Source organism: Anomalospiza imberbis, chromosome 25, assembly GCF_031753505.1.
Source record: "Anomalospiza imberbis isolate Cuckoo-Finch-1a 21T00152 chromosome 25, ASM3175350v1, whole genome shotgun sequence".
Taxonomy (NCBI): domain Eukaryota; kingdom Metazoa; phylum Chordata; class Aves; order Passeriformes; family Viduidae; genus Anomalospiza; species Anomalospiza imberbis.
Genome location: NC_089705.1, coordinates 4,992,641 through 5,008,753, shown reverse-complemented (window position 1 = coordinate 5,008,753; position 16,113 = coordinate 4,992,641). Strand labels below are relative to the sequence as shown.

Below are 16,113 nucleotides of genomic sequence, written 5' to 3'. Positions count from 1 at the left end.
TGCCCGGGTGAGCTGTCAGCTCTGCCAGCCACGCTTGGGTGACTTAACGTGTCACCTCCATCGCGTCTCACTGCAGAGAAGGTTTCAAAACTGCTCCATCAGTTGAGGAAAAAAACCCAAAAACCAACAAACCGACCCTTTTCTGCCTCCATCCCAGTGGATAAATGAGCTTTTCCTGGTCCCAGTGTGGGATGGGATTTGCCACTGCCTTCCCATGGCGTCCCCAAAACCCCTCCAAGCTGGATGCTCATCCTGTGCCTCCTCCTGTAGGCTGGGAATGTTGATGGAGGGAGAGCAGAGGTTTTTCTCTCCTTCCCAAACCCATCCAGACCCCTCCCGTTCCCACCCGGGGATTCCAGCGGCTGTGGAATGTTTGGATTTGCCCTGATGGCAGGAGTCGAAATGAACAAAATCTGCCGGAGCCAAGTGACATCTCTCACTCCGACACCGCATTCCTGCAGGGAAATGTTGGGTTTTGCCTTGTTTCGCTGGTTTTTCTTGTTTTTTCTTTCCCCTTCACCGTCTCAAAGCCCAGATGGAGCTTTGTCATCGGCAGGAAAACTTTCTGTTGCCGGTGGGAGCGATGGAGCAGGGCCTCAGCCGGGCAGGGGCTTCAATCACTCTGCCAGGGGTGAAACCACCTCTGTTTGGGGTTAAAATCTCCCTATTTGGGGTTAACCCGGGGGGAAAACCCCATATTTGGGCTTAAACTCCCCTGTTTGGGGTTAAAATCTCCCTATTTGGAGTTAAAATCTCCCTGTTTGGGTTTAACCCAGGGGAAACACCCCATATTTGGGTTTAAAATCTCCCTATTTGGGGTTAAAATCTCCCTATTTAGGGTCAATCAAGGGGTTAAACCCCATATTTGGGGTTAAATTCCTTCTATTTGGGGGTTGCACCTCTATATTTAGGGTTAAACCTCCCTATTTGGGGTAAAACTCCATATTTAGGGTTATCCCTCCCTCCCTATTCGGGGTTAACCCAGCAGTTAAAACTCCATATTTGGGGTTAAACCCCCCTATTTAGGGTTAACCCAGGGGTTACACCCCCATATTTGGGGTTATCCCCTCCTGTTTGGGGTTGAGTGAGGAGGACAGACCCCGCTGCTGTCACCCAACCCACGGAGAACCCACCGCGGGCTGGCTTTAGGAACGGCTGGAACTTTCCTTCTCCTCGAGCTTTGCATGCAGGGAGGCGCCACGAGCTGGGATCATTGCAAGGAAAGGGAAACTGAGGCACGGCCGGTGGAATTTGATGTCCCGGCCCCAGGGCACGGAGCTGGCTGTGCCAAATGTCACCGTCACGGCCACTTGACGGGGGGGTTAAGCGCCCTGTCCCCGGTGTGCCAGCAGCATTCCAGGGCTGCCACCTCGTCGCCGGGTGAATAAATAACGTGTCGCCTCCGCCGCCGCGGGGCTGCTGGCACCGTAATTGCTTTTTGGGAGCCGCAATTACCGGGCAATGTTGCGGAACGTGTCGTGCCCGCGGGACCGGAGCGCGCTCCCGCCGGGATCCGAGCGCTGGCGGCAGCTGGTGACACCCCAGAGGGCACCGAGGGCACGGCTGAGCTGTGGGTGCTGCTGGCACCGTCCTGCCCTCAGCCGGGCTCCCAAATCCCCTCCTGCCCCGCTCAGAAATGGCGAGGGAGCTGGCAGGAGCTGCTGAGAGTTCTGAGCATCCCGGTCCTCCCCTGCTTTCCCAAAAAGGGCTTTTCCCCCTCGGCATTGGGGGGGATTTGGGGGCCGTGCCCCGCTGGGACCTGCGAGAATTCAGGAAAAAAAACCAAAAATCCCCAAAATAAACGGGAGCAAAGTGCGAGCCGCGGGGAAGGGAGTGACAAGCGACAAACGGCGCGGGGTTTGATGTCCTCACAAAAGCCCTGCGTGCAAGCGGGACTTTGCATGAGTAATTCCATCCATTTTTCATGGCGGGCCCTGGGGGAAAATCCATCGCGCCATCGAGTTTCCCTCGTGCCAGGGAGCACAAAGCGATTGGGGTGGAGCAGGCAACGCTCCAGAGGCTCCTCTTCCTCTGTTTCCCTGGGAAACACCCCCCTGGCAAAGCCCTGCAGGCGCTGCCTGGGTCCGGGAAGGGTTTTCTGGCTGGTTTTGGGGTGGTTTGGGCATGGGAGAAACATGCTCAGCCCGGTGTGGGGTTGTCCCTACTCTGGGGGTGGGGTGGTGGCTCTTCCTGGCGGCAGCCAGGGATCATCCCTGGGATTTGGGGTCCGGGTTTTTTGGGAGCATCCAGAGGCTCATGTGAACGTCTCTCCTCAAGATTCCCAAAGAATCCAGGCCAGCCAGGGAGAGGGAGAGTGACAGGTCCTGCCAAGAATGAGTTTTTTTTGGGAAAAAATTTCCTATATTTTTATTCCTGATCATCCCAGCTCCGTTCATCTCCCGTGGCAGGACACTCAATATGGATCAGCAGAGCTTCCCTACGGGTGCAGCACCCCTTGCCTAGCAGGATGGTGGCACTTGGGGACCTGGGACAACCTGGGGACACCTCACCATCCTCTGCCACCCCAAGGCTTCCCTAGGAGAGGTGGCAGGAGCCGGGGGAAGCAGCAGGAGGGGGATTTTTGGGATGGAGCTGTGTCCCTGCAGGAGCCAGGAGCTCTGGGGAGCCTCTCCAACCTGTGCCAGGGACATGGAACACCTCATTTACCGGGATATTTCTTCTGCCAGAACGGGAGGAAGCAGCTGCTATCTGTACAAACAAAATTAGGCCAAAGGAGGAAAGTAATTTTGTCAAAGAAATAGGGAGATGCAGGGGGAGATGGAGAGGAGACAGATGAATAAACACAATCTACATAGGAACTGATAAAAATTCAATTTCTGCTCACACACGTCCCGGTCTCACTCACACCCTTCCTCTCCTTCTCTCCACGCGCTCCCTGGTGTTGTCTGCATCCATCTGGGATGTGGGAGGCAAACACAATGATCCTCTTCTGCCTTCAGCATGCTGGAAAATTTTTCCTTTAATTATGGCGCTTTAATTCCCGTCCAGCTCCAGCTTTATGTTCCGCGCTTTTCCCCGGCGAGCAGAGGCAGCCTGGGGGAGGGGATGGCCCCGGGATGGGGGGGTCCCGTGGGTGTGACCCCATTCCCACTGTGATCCCAGTACGGGGTGCCTGGACGGGGATCTGGGATTGGAGCACGTGGATGAGAGGGCTGGAAGGAATTGGCGATTCCTGGGAGTTATCCCGATTCTCCCTGTGGATTCCCGGAGCTGTGGGAGCACAAAGGGCTCTCCTGGATGGGTTTTTAGGGCATTTTGATGTGGTTTATACAAAAAAGAGCACTTCCAAAATCTTCATGGGGGCACTTGTGCCCCGTGGCTCGTCTGGAAGCTGGGATGGTGCGCTCCGAGTAGGAATGATGTTCAGAGGGAAGGACCTTGGGTCCATCAGGGAAATCCTGCCTGGAAAATCATCCATGGGAGCTTCAGGGCTGACCACAGGCCGGGCTGGGAGCTGCAGGAGGCAGAGGCCGTTTTTGAGCCACTCCTCTCCCCACCCCGGTGTCCCTGGTGTCCCTGTGCCCATCCTGGTTCCCAGTCCCTGCCTTCTCTGCCTCCTCCAGATCCATGGGAGCCCAGCCTGGGTTCTTGAAGGAGACTTTTCCTGTCCATTCCTCCATGCTCTGGTCCCAGAGGGAGCACCTGGCTGCTGGGAGGCCCCTGAGGGGCAGCTTTTGGCCAGGCTGATGGTGGTGGCACTTCTGCCTTTCCCAAACCCAGGGCTGGAAGAGCAGGAGGCTCATCCAAATGGATTTGGAGCTGTCCCAGGGCTGTGCAGGGCTGACCCTTCTCCCTTTTCCCCTTTTCTCCTGGCCCCTATCCCACCTTCCTCTCTTCCCTTTCCCACTCATCCTGGCTCTCCAAGGTGTTGCAGAGCCACACCTGGAACTGGGGACATTCCCACGGGGGTGTCCTGCGTGCCCCCTGCAGTGGGTGACATGGGACAGCGCGGTCCCTGTCCCCAGGGAGCGAGGGGATGGATCGATGGGACCAAAGCGGGGGCACTTTCCAGTCTGTTCCAGGGGCAATGGAGTGTGGAAAGGGCCGTGCCTGCGGGGCCAGCCCGGGCCCTGCCCCCTGCTACCTCTCTCCGAGCCCCGGGAAGGCCGGGCCCGCTTCTGAGCATCCCCGGGTGGCACCGGAGCATCCTCAGGGATGCATCGTCCCCAGGGATCCCCGCTCAAGGGATACCCGGGAGTGCGGACTCTGCTCCAGTCTGTTCCTCGGGGGTTTGGGAGGCTCCAGGGAGAGCTGGGAGAGGAGACAGAGGGTGAAGGGCACTCAAGTCCCTCCCTGCACACCCAGGTCCCCCCCTGCACACCCGAGCATCCTCAGGGATGCAGGACCTGCATCATCCCCAGGGATCCCTGCTCAAGGCACACCCAGGAGTGGGGACTCTGCTCCAGTCCCTTCCTCGGGGTTCAGGAGGCTCCAGGGAGAGCTGGGAGAGGACAGAGAGGGTGAGGGGCACCCACATCCCTCTCTGCACACCCCCGTTTCCCCTGCACGCCCCCGTGTGCGGGGGCTGAGCTGAGCTGCAGCCCGGTTTCCCTAGGAAACCAAGCGGAGCCCAAAATCCCACAGGGAAGAGCTGGAGGGGCTCCAGAAGGCGGCTGGGAGAGCTCTGCACCCCGGCGGCCTCGCTGTCCCAGCGCTGCTGCTGCGGGGACACCGATGGCAGTGACAGTGTGGTGGCACTCGGGGAGGTGCTGGTGGCAGGCTGGGGGGTTGGAAAGGGGGGTTTGGGGCTGGTGACAGAGCTGGGGTGCAGCAGGGCTGTCCCCACCGGTGCTGGCATGAGCAGGATGACCCAGAGGATCCCCTCCTGAGGCACAGGGATTCTGGGGGCTGCTCCTGCAACCCCGAGCCTGGAATCCTGCTGCCACGGGGGCATTTTCCTGGGAATTCCCCCTGGGTGAGGGGGAGGAAGGAGTGCCTTGTTCCGGGATTGATCCCTGGGGACCCGAGAGACAAGAGCCTCTCGCGGGTGGCAGGGTCACACCCTCACCTCACTCTCCGTGTGCTTCCTCCGTTCCTCCTCCTCCTCCTCCTCCCCTCCTCCTCCTCCTCCTCCCCGGGCCTTTCGCACGCTGCCAAGCGAAGATGCATTTACCGGGCTGCACGCTCCGAAAGTTGCTCCGCTCCCCTCCAGGCAATTAAAGGGAAGCTATTTCTCCTCAATCAGGCGTATTTGAATATGGAAATGATTTTTAATTACTCAGAGTCAATATCATTTTATCACCCAAATGTGTTTGAACGAGGCTCGCCCGTATTTGCAGGGTGTCTAATAAGCGGAATGCAAATTCCCCCTGATCCTCGGGTCTCCTGTGTCCCGCTGAGCCACAGGAAGGAGCTGCCCTTTGGAAATTTCATTCCCAGGCTCCTGAGGGGACAGGGAATCCCGGTTAACCCCTGCCCCGACGGGAAAATCCAAGGGAAGGGACACCGGGACAACATGTCGTGGCCATCCCCGTCTCGCCTGGCCCCGAACATGCCCGGGGTCAGCTCCGCGCGGAGCCGGTGACAGCTCGGCAGCCTCAGATCCCCGGCTATTGTCTGCTGATTAATTTGCTAATTATGTTCTGCTTTAATCCGAGGGCCTGGCGGCGGTGTGGAAATGTCAGGCACTTGTTTATGCCCCGGGTTGCTGGCGGAGTGACAAAGGCAGCGTCCCGCAGGTGCCACCACTCGTCACCTGGCCCTGCCGGCTCCGAGCTCTGCCGCTGCCACCTCCCACAGCCGTGGCGCTGCCCCTTTGCCTCAGTTTCCCCCACAGGAGCTGGGAATAGCTGGATTCCCCCCTACCTGCTCTGGGGTGGGGAGTGCTGGCACCGCAGCCTCAGTGCCAGCTGTCCCCAGCACTGTGGGGCTGTCACCGGGGCTGGGCATGTCCCAGTCCTCACTGCCGTGGCATCGTGGAGGATTGGCACTGCTCAGAGCTGGCCCTGAACGTCCCCTCTGGAGCCACGGGGGGTTTGGGGTTATTCCAGATCCCCCATCCCGGTGCAGCCACACCCAAAGGGGACTGGGCCTGGCTGCTGTCCCTGTGCCTCTGTGGGGTTGTCACAGGGGGTGACAGGTGACCAGGGTGGTGACCAGGACAGCTTCCCTTGGCTCCCAGTGTCCCTGTTTGGGTCTTACCTGGCTCCAGCCCCCTGGGGAGATGTCACCCCCTCGCTAACAAGGGCACAAAGGAGGCGGCTGAGCGGTTTCCCAACATCCAACCTCTGGGTTTTGCTGCTGTGCAAAACCCATCAGGTGTCGGGGTTGAGCTCCTTCCTGCCAGGCAGAGCAGGCGCTGACACCCCGCTGCCGCTGCAGCCGGGCTTTCTGCAGCCCTCATGTTTATTAATCGAGATGAATATTTATGCAAAGTTCCTCTCTTCTGGAGCGGCTGCTCGAATGCAGGCGTGATGTGGCCACTGCTGCCGGGCTGGGCAGTGAGATGGCTCCGCTGGAAAAGGGGCTGAGGGTGGGATTGCTCCTTGCCAGGCTGCTCTGGATCATGGAGGATCTCCCAGGAAGCAGCTGGAGCTGAAAATCCCAGTTGTTCCACTGGTATTGTGCTCATCACTCAGTCCCACAGGCCCAGCAGGGAGGTCAGCACCTCACCCCGCAGAAATTCCTCCAATTTTCCCCCAAAAACTCTCCCCGGCGTGCCCAGCCTGGCACCTCGGGCCCTTCGTGCTGCCCTGCCCTGTGCCACAGCATCACCTGGCACAGATGGACAAGGATCAGCCCCGCTCCATCCCTGACTGCACAAAGAGCCTGGGAATACCAAGATGGGGATGCTGAGCTGAAATCCATCTTCCTGGGCACAGCGACACATCCAGAGGCCCGGGAGCCACTTGGGAAGCGCTTTTGGCTGTGCTCTCAGTCCGGAACAAACCACAAAGTGAAATTTATTCCGTGGCTTGTCCTTCCTCTGCTTCTCATCACTTGCGTTCTTTTTTCCTGGCCTTTTCTCCCTGACACCAGCGGGAGAAAACTCCACTGAAGGTCCCTGGGAGGGAGCGGTGGCCGCGGGCAAGGCAGGTCCCTCCACCGCGGTGCTCCCATCAGAGCAGATTATCCTGCAACCCCAACTCCCCTGTTTACGGCTGGTTTTGTTTTCCCGCTGGAGCAATTCGCCGCCAAGTTTACGGGAAGCGATTCCGACAAGCGGCTGTCGTTACCGGCTGCGTCCCCTCCCGCCTCGCCCCCTCTTCCACCTTTCTGCAAAGCCGCCGCTCCCTGCCCTGCTCGGGGAGGGGGGGACAATCCCTGGGGATGGAGCCCAGCGAGGGCAGGTTGAGCATCCCCACAGCCGCGGCCAGGGGCTGGACTCAACTCTTCCCTGCATCCTCACCGGGCACGGAGCAGCTGCCACCTCGGTGACTCTCCCTGGCCCTGATTTCTGTGCCAAATGAAGAGGAAACAAGAGCTCTGTGCTGGAAGCAGCAGTGCCGGGTGCCTGGGGAGCCCCTGGCCGGTGCTTGGCTGTCCCGGTGTGCCCGGTCCCTGAGGCGCTGGAGGCCGTTAATGACAGCGGTGGCACCGGGGACCTCGTGTCAGCCTGGCGGGTTATTATGGCCTTAATGGATGGCTCTGATTCCCAGCGAGCCATAAAGCCCCGGTGTCACCACCTCCGCGCGCTGCTCTAATTACACCCTGCGAGGAGCTCTGCTCGTGCCCAGCCCCCGGATCCGCGGGCACCGGAGAGGCCCCGGTCGGTGTTTTCCCACATCCCAGCCACTCACGGATGTGAGGAGGAGGATGAGGGCTCAGACCCCTCACCCTGAACAGCTGGGGACACCCCTGGGGGGGTTCTCCAGTGCTTTTCCAAGCTGTGCCTGGGGGGCTGGGGGGGATGAGCACCCCCCTGGATGAGGATTTGGTGGCAGTGTTGGGGGAGGTTTGCAGGGATGCAGCAGCAGCAAGAAGCAGCTCCGGAGAGCACCCAGTTGTCCTGGTAACAGTGGGTGCCTCCCGCTCCCACAGCTCAGCCCCCCCAGAGCCGGAGCCCCCCAGCTCCTCTTTGCCTGCCTGGGCCAGAGGGGACTTGGTGGCGAGGGGACACAGAGAAGGGGAATGGACAGGCAGCAGCAGGGGGATGGTGGCCTTGTGGGACAGAGTGACACGAGCCAGGATGTGCCACAGCTTCAGGGAAGACCCCATGGGCATTGTATCCCCCGTTGCATCCCGCGCTGCATCCTGCACCACAACCCGTGTTTCACCCTCTGTTGCACCCAGTATTGCATCCTGCATCCCCCTCCGCATCCCATGTTGCATCCTGCATCGCATCCTGCAGTGCATCCTGCAGTGCATCCCACGTTGCATCCTGCATCCCACACCAATCCCACGTTGCATCCTGCATGCCACACCGCACCCCACGCTCCTCGTGGGGCAGTGGCAGCGGGTGCAAGAGATCCCTTTGGAAATCCCCAGTTCCCTCAGCCGTGCTGGGCTGCTTGGCTGAGGGAGCAAACACCTCCTGGGAAGTCGGGAATGACCCAGGGAGCCGTGGTTTTGGGATTGTTCATCCACGGAGCTGTGCTGAGCTGTATTTACAGAGCCAGGGTCGGGAATATCCTCCAGCTCTGGCGGAGCTAATGCTGCTTTTCTCCTCGGGATAAAGACCAGCCTGAAAAGCTGGTTTGCTTTCTGCCAGCTGCGACCCGCGGGGCATGAGTGTCTGTCTGGGGACGCTGGGTCAGGCACCCAGGGACTGCGGGGAAGCGCTGGGAAAAGGGAATGCCAGGAAGGGAAGGAGCTGAGCTGCATAAAGCTCTGGGGTGGATGTGATCCTGCACTTCCAGCGGCGCCGGGCTGGATCAGAGCCGGTGCTGAGCCACAGAACCCCAGGGTGCAGAGCAGCTGTCCTAGAACTCCCTCCTGCCCTCTCCATCCATCGTGTCCGGTGCGGATGGAGGGGACAAGGGACAGCTCTGAGCAGCCCCAGGCTGAGCATGGCTGGGCAGGATGTGTCCGGCAGAGGTGGACAGGCAGCAGCGGGAACGTGCTGCAGTTCCAGCTGCGCTGCTCCCGCAGCGTGGCAGCCAGGCCGTGCCGCATCTTGCTGAGCTCCTCCTGCACGCCCAGGGCTCGGTGGCCCTGACACCCCGTCCCCTGCGAGCCAGAGCTCCTGGCGAGCAGCAGGATCAGGGCTGCAGTGGAGCGTCTGTGCCAGTGGCTCAGTCGCCCACAGACCACCAAGATCCTCAAGTTTATCCTGTCTGTGCTTCCTCTATGGGTGTGAAACCACAGCTCTGCAGCCCCCCGAGGTCCTGGGGGTCCGGCAGGCTCCGTGTCACCCCCGCTAGTGCCACATTAGTGCTTGTGACAGCCCCACTTCTCAGCGCCCCTGCGCCCCACAAACCCCTCTGCAGAACTCCCCGAGGCCTGCACACGTGTGGGGACCCACACGGGACACACACACACGCACACACACACACACACACAGCCCCGCGTGCCTCGCACACGCGTGTGCAAACCCGCACCGCCACGGCCGAGCACGCCCAGCGTTCGCACCCCCCCCAGCCGCGCACACGCAGCCACAACCCCCCACCCCCCCGTGCACGACCCACTCCACGCGTGACACACGGCTGGGGTGGGAGAGGTGGGGGGACACACGCCACCCACACGCCGGAGCGCGACCCCCCCCGCCCCCCGCCGCCCCCCCAGCGCTGCAGCAGCAGCGGCCCGGGGGTCACCTCCCCCCGCACACACGGCGGGGGCGGGGGCGGCGGAGCGGGGAGACGGGAGAGAGGCGGGGGGTGTGTGTGTGGGGAGGGGGTCCCCGCCGTGCCCGGTTGCTGTCACACCGCCCCGCGCCCGGCGCATGCAGCAAGTGCCCGAGCGGCGCGCGCCGCCGCCGCCCCCGCGCCCCCCGCTCCCCCAGCCCCCCCCTCTCCCTTCCCCTCCCCACCGCATCCGCCGCCGCCGCCGCCGCCACCGGGGCCCGGCGCGCTGCGCGCCCGCTCCCGGCCCCGCGCCCGCTCCCGCTCCCGGCCCCGCGCGCTGCCGCCGCCGCCGCCGCCGCCGCGCTTCCCCGGGCGCGCCCGGGCACCGGCTGCCACCGCCACCGCCGCCGCCGCCGCCGCCGCCGCCGCTCGGGGATGGCCAGCCCGCTGCTCGCCGCGCCGCGCCGGGGCTACACGCGCTGCTAACGGAGCGCAGGTAAGGGCGGCCACGACCCCCTTCGCCGGTGCACCGATATCTCCTCCCGCCTCCGGTGCACCGGCACTCGTCCGTTCTCGGTGAAACACCCCTCCCCCCCCCCCCCCCAATCTCTTTCCCGGTGCGGCGGCTCCGCTCCCCCCCGGCGCGGCGCAGCGGGGGCGGCAGCTCGCCGCCGATGCGGGCTGCGGCGGCCGGTGCTGCCGGTTGGCAGAGCCCCGGTTCCACCGGGGACCCCCCCCCCCCCCGCCGCCCCAGCTGCCACCCCAGCCGCGGCCAACTTTCCTGCCCCGGCGGCGGGGCTGCGGGAACGGGAGTTGCGGCCGCGCCGCGACACCGCGGGTGCCCCGCGCCCGGTGCTCGGGGCGGACAGCGGCATCCCCGAGGCGGCCCCGGCCCTGCCGGGAAGTTGCGCGGGGCTGCGGCGGCGCGGAGGGCTCGGCACCGGGGCTGGCTGAGAGCCGCGGCGTGCCCGGAGCTGCCGGTCCTTCCCGCGGGGCTGCCGGTCCCCTCCTCTCCCGGGGCTGCCGATCTCCTCCTCCCGCCCTGCCGGTCCCCCCTTCCCGGTGGTTGCCGCTTCTTCCCCCCTCTGCCGGTTCTCCCCTCGGCGCTGCCGGTTCCCCGGGGGTCCCGGTGCCCCTCAGGTCGCTCGTGCCCCCCGCGAGGCGCCGTTTCCTCCCTTGGGGTGCCAATCCCTGCCTTTAAAACAGTGCCCTGCTCCGGCAGCCCCACGGCGGAGGGGCCGCACGCGTGTCCGTGGGCACATGTGTGTTCCTGGGCACACATGTGGCACCGCGGTGTGTCACACAGCAAGGCCACGGGTGGGTGCAGGGCTCCCTACTGGCATCCCTGCTGTGGGCACATGTGTGGATTGTGCCAGCCTGGCGAGCGTGGGTGCTCGGCGGGCTTGGTCACCCTGCGTCGTCACCTCTCGGGCAGGGCCCTGGGGACTCGGCATGCATCGGGTGGGCGCGTGGGCGAAGCCCCGGCGGTGGGTGGGTGGGTTCGTGGGTGGGTTCGCAGCCCTCCCCCGCGTGCTTTGTTCGGTGCCAGCGTGGGGGGCTGCGGGGGGCCGCCGTGCCACGGCACCCGGGGCCCGTGGGCGTGCGGGAGGGCACACGTGGGCACCCAGCGTGTGCCGCCGCGGGCACGTGCGGCAGGCAGGTGGCAGCCGGGGCTTTGGGGGGACCTGCAGCCCTTCCCTGTGAGCCCTGGGGTTGGTGGCACGGAGCGGTGCCAGGTGTGCCTCACGCGTGTGCCCGCGCCGGTCACTTGTTGAGGACGGGGAGGTTTTTCCGCAGCCGGCGCAGGGGGACTGGCGGCAGCGCGGCGTGTGAACAACCCTTCCCTTTTCTAGGTCATGTCACTGCTGGCTCTGCTGGCTGCTGCCTGGCAGCCGGGGCCGCTGGTGACGCGGGGAGGTGGCCCCGGGGTGGCCGAGCGCCTGGCCGGGGGTTCTGTCCGGGACAAACGTGGAGCTGGTGGCACGGGGCTGGCTCTGAGCTGTGGCACTGGGATTGTTCCCAGTGCTTGGGGACAGATTTGTCCCTCCTTTGAAGGCCGTGGCTGAGCTGAGGGGGGTCGTGGGGAGGCACCCGGCTCCGTGGGCTCACACGGGGAGGAGCGGGGTGGCGCAGCTGTTGTCACTGTCACCGTCACCGTCACCTGGCTGCTCCTCAGCAGGGAAGGTCTGCTCCCCGTTCCCAGCAGGGCTCCTTGGTGATGGCACGGTGGCAGTGGATGTGGAGCTGGCTGTGTGGCAGTGCCAGCCCTGCTGTGCCAAAGCACAGAGCCTGGCAGCAGCTCCTCTCCCAGGCCTACCCAGTTGCCTGTCAAGCCTTGTCACCGGCCCCTGCTTTGATCCAAGGAGCCAGGATCCTACAAATTTGGGCTGTGCTGGAGAAAATGGACACGGAGCGGGCACAGCGGGCACTCGCTCTCCGACTGGGAGCCGCGTGGCAGAGGGGCTCCAGCGCTGGCTGGGACGTGCTGCCAGCTCTTCCCAGCTCCTTCCGCTTCTTCTCAACACCCCCAAGGACCTTTGGCAGTGGAATCTTTTGCCTGGAGTCACTCCCTGCCATGCTGGAGATGGCACCGGGGGTGCTTGGCTCTTCCCGCTGGGGGAGAGCTCTGCCCTGGCACCAAGCTCCTGCTCACCACTGCGGGATGAGATGGGAATTCCACCAGCCAGGGTGTCCCCATTGCTGCCAAATCCCCACATCCTGTGGGGATTTTCAGATGGGATGGGGGCTGCAGGATGGACTCCCCATTTCCTGGAGGAAGATGATGCTCCAGCCCCGCTCCAGCCCTGCGCTGCTGTGGTGCCTCAAGGCTTCTCCATGGGAATTTGGACTGAGGCCCTGCAAACTCATTTCCTACCACGGGCCCATCCTCTAATGGGGACGGGGCTGGCTTGGGGCCACCTGGCTCGGTTGCCAAATGTCAGAAGCTCTACAGCTCCTCGCTGCTCACAAGGGCCATCGTGTCCCCCCTGCGCTGCTCCTGTCTGTTCCTTCTTGATGTCCTCCAAGAGCAGGATGTAGCCAGGCCCCTCCTCTCCCTGGAGCACCTCGGAGGCTCACAGTGGGGCTGGGTCTGGATGAGATGATGGGTACAAAAAAAATCCCCTTTTGGAATGAGAACAGATCCTGCCGCCAGCGCTGGGACTCAGAACCCCGCTTTGGAGCCTTCCCCGATCTCCCAGCCCTTCAGAACGGAGCTGATGGAAAAGAGGGACTCACAACCCAAGGATGTGGAAGAAACTCCTTGGAAGAGGCTGCTACAGCCGAGGGGGGGCTGTGACTCCAGGGACCCCCAGCTGTGCGGGGCCGGGGGGAGGCAGCACACGCCGTTCCCTGGCAGAGCAAATCCCTAATCCCGGCGGAGATTTCTCTTTGCTGTCTCCCGGCCTTGCTTTTGGAGTGGAGTTTTACCAACAGCAGTTAAGTAAAATAAATAAAGAGGCCTGTGCTTGCCAGTGCTCGCGAGGCCGCGCCAGGGATTGGCAAAGCAGCACCATTAATTACAGCTCGGCACCGCTGCCAGCCTGCCGGCTCCAGGAGAGGCCGTGGCAGCACGCCGGGGAGCCAGAGGGAGAAGGGAGACGTGGAATCATGGAAGGGAGGGGAAACGTGGTCCTGGACACTGAGGGAATTGTGCCAGGGCGGGTGGAAGCAGCTGGGATATGGCTGTCCCTGCTGTGTGTCTGCGTGTGCACACGCGTGTGCAAGCGTGTGCCGTGCAGGGATCCGTGTTTTCAGGCTGGAGGTTGGGATTGCAGCGGAGGTTTTCCCAGGAATGGTGCTGGTCTGTTGGGGGAGGGGCTGGGAAGGCTCAGGACACCCCAGCTCAGTGCTGGGGGTCCCCATGGAGGTGCTTTGGAGCAGAATTGGAGTCCCTGGATGCCTTTGGAGGGTGGTGGGAATTGCTCGTTGTGGTGCTGCCCTTGTCACTGTCACCTCTGGGTGGGCAGGGATGGCATCCCGTGGGATGGAGCCTCACGGCTGTGCCGTGCCAGGGGCCAGCCTGTTCCTTTCGGCAGGGAAGCGAGGCTGTTCCACGCTGGATCAACCACCCAGGACACCCCAGCCCCTCCTTACTTTTTATTCCTTTATCCTAAGCCATGCTCATATTAGGAATTTTCCTGGATCAGGTTTTTTTTTCCCATGGATTTTGTATTTTCTACAACCTGTCAAAAATCTCCTTTACTCTGCCATCAATCGTTTCTCAGATTATTGATGCCGAGGGGTTTAGTGCTGCCCGTTTGTCACTTTTTTGGGGACTGGTTGTTTGTCCCCGTCTTTTCCTGACTGGAGACGCTCACGATTTGGGCTCCTGCCGTGCCGGGATGATGGAGCTGGATGGGGATCCAGCCAAAATCCAGGCGAAACATCCTCAGGGAAACAACCTGTTTGTGCGTCGGGAGCAGTGCTGTGCCGTGGCCGGGGAAAGCCGAGCCGGGGAGAGTCGGATCCGGCTCTTCCCGGAGCGATATTCCAGCAGGGATGCGCGGCAGTGATGGAGAGAGACCGCGCTAAGAGAACGGGGAGCCCGGGCTGTCGCTTCCGCCCGCCCGGCCGCTTCCCAGCTCTGTGATGGCTCTTTAAAAGCTTTAATTAAAGCTTTAAACCCACCCCCTTCCCTGCGCCCGGGCGGGAACAAAGGCAGATGGAAGGGGCTGGAGCGGGCGCCTGCGGCGGGCGAGCGTGCCAGGCTGTGCCCGCCGTGCTCCGGGTGACATCGCCGTCCCCAGGGAGCACCAGCCACTCCCCAGCGGGGTGCGGGGGTCCCTGGGTGGTCGCCGGCTGCCCCCAGGGACCCGGCAGCGCTGCCGGGATGCGGTCACAGCTGCCGGGAGGCTCATCCCGCACGGAGCGAGGTGGTTTTGGAGGCAGCGGGGGTGATGCCAGCGCGGCCGTGCCCCGGCACCGCGGTCAGGCTGGGCTCCCCCGAGCCGGAGAGCGCAGACGGTGACGCTGCAGGGCGCGAGGTCCCCGCCGCGCTGCCGGCTGGGGGTGAGGTGACCCCTGGTCGTGCCACCCGGTAGCTCCCGCCGGGTCACTCGGTGGCCCAGATGTTAAAAATCTCCTCGGCCCCCTCGCAGCTCAGTGAAATATTTTCACTGCAGCAGCAGCGGCCGCGGCGGCTCGGGCGCTGCAGGGAGCGGGGCTGGTGCCGAGTGAGCTCCGGCAGCTCTGGCTCAGCCCCGGCCGTGGCTCCGCGCGGTGCCGGGCTCCGGGCAGCCGCAGCCCGGAGGTTTTGGGGCTGGGAGGAAGCTCCCCATATCCCAGAAGAGCCGGATCATGCATGCCTGGAGAGGTGAGGCGTGGGCTCTGTCCGTCCCAGAGCCTTCCAGCGGGCGGGATGGATTGGGTGGATTGGATGGATGGATGGATGGATGGATGGATGGATGGACGGATGGATGGACGGATGGATGGACGGATGGATGCTGGTGCCGGAGCGTCCCTGCTCGCTGCTCCCGGGCGAGGGAAGCAAGCACCATCTTGTGTCCCTGCCAGGCTGCGGGAGCCCCAGGAGCTCGCTGCAGAGCAGCAGCATGTCCCTGCCTGACCTCCTCCTCCTCTCCCTCCTCCTCCTCTCCCTCCTCTTCCTCCTCCTCCTCCCTCCCCCCACTCCCGGCTCTCCCGGAGCAGCGGAGTGGGCTGCGACTTTCCGGGGGACCCCTGGTTCTTGGTGGCCGCTCCAGTAGCACCGGTGGGGGATGCTCGTGGTGCTCCCCGCTCCGGCTGCAGTTGGAATTCGATGCTTTTGGGCCTCTCCTGTTGCATTTCCTGGGGGCTCTGGCTGGAGACCAGAGGAACCGGAGGGTTTTCCTCCGGAAAAGTGGGGATTTCTTTTACCCCAGATCCCCCCGCTTGCATCGGGGAGATCCGCTCTGCTCCCGTTGGCTCCCTCCCGGCCCCTCTCCCCGTGCCCTGGAGGGGGGAATGCCAGCACCGAGCCCCCCCCGCCGTGCTGCCGGGGGCGGCGGGAGCCAGCGCCAGCCTGTTGCATGAGAATCGGGATATTTTTAGCTCTTTAATGTCCCCGGAGTGGCTCCAGCGCAGGCTCGGCCAAGGCTCCGTGTCCCTCCCGATGAGCCGGGGGATGCCCCAGTACCAGCACATGGGCCAGGGGTGGCTAAGGAGCAGGATTTGGTGTTTGAGGGTGGCTAAGGAGCAGGATTTGGTGTTTGAGGGTGGTTTGGGGGCAGGATTTGGTGTTTGAGGGTGGTTTGGGGGCAGGATTTGGTGTTTGAGGGTGGTTTGGGGGCAGGATTTGGTGTTTGAGGGTGGTTTGTGGGCAGGATTTGCTGTCTGAGGGTGAGGAAGAACATCCCCTGTGCTGTGCCAAGCACTCGGCATCCCCAGCACACGGCTGGGCGGGGGCGAGCTGCGACCTCAGCGATTTTAAAATCAACCTCTGCCATGGCAT

At 63.2% G+C, this 16,113-nt stretch overlaps 1 protein-coding gene across 8 annotated transcripts in view; it reads left to right on the top strand.

Moving 5' to 3' along the window:
* The window catches only part of ADGRB2 (adhesion G protein-coupled receptor B2), a 56,390-nt gene that overhangs the window by 17,784 nt on the left and 22,493 nt on the right, over nt 1-16,113 (top strand). For 3 of the 8 annotated variants that reach the window (XM_068172627.1, XM_068172629.1, XM_068172626.1), the window contains exon 1: nt 14,629-14,997. The exons of 1 other annotated variant lie outside the window; for it this stretch is intronic. In XM_068172627.1, the coding sequence (XP_068028728.1) occupies nt 14,986-14,997 (12 nt within the window). In that variant the 5' untranslated portion in view covers nt 14,629-14,985. Of the gene's footprint in view, nt 1-10,007; nt 10,180-14,628; nt 14,998-16,113 lie in introns of those variants that run through there. 4 more of the 8 variants (XM_068172632.1, XM_068172631.1, XM_068172633.1 and 1 more) reach the window with 4 other exon arrangements.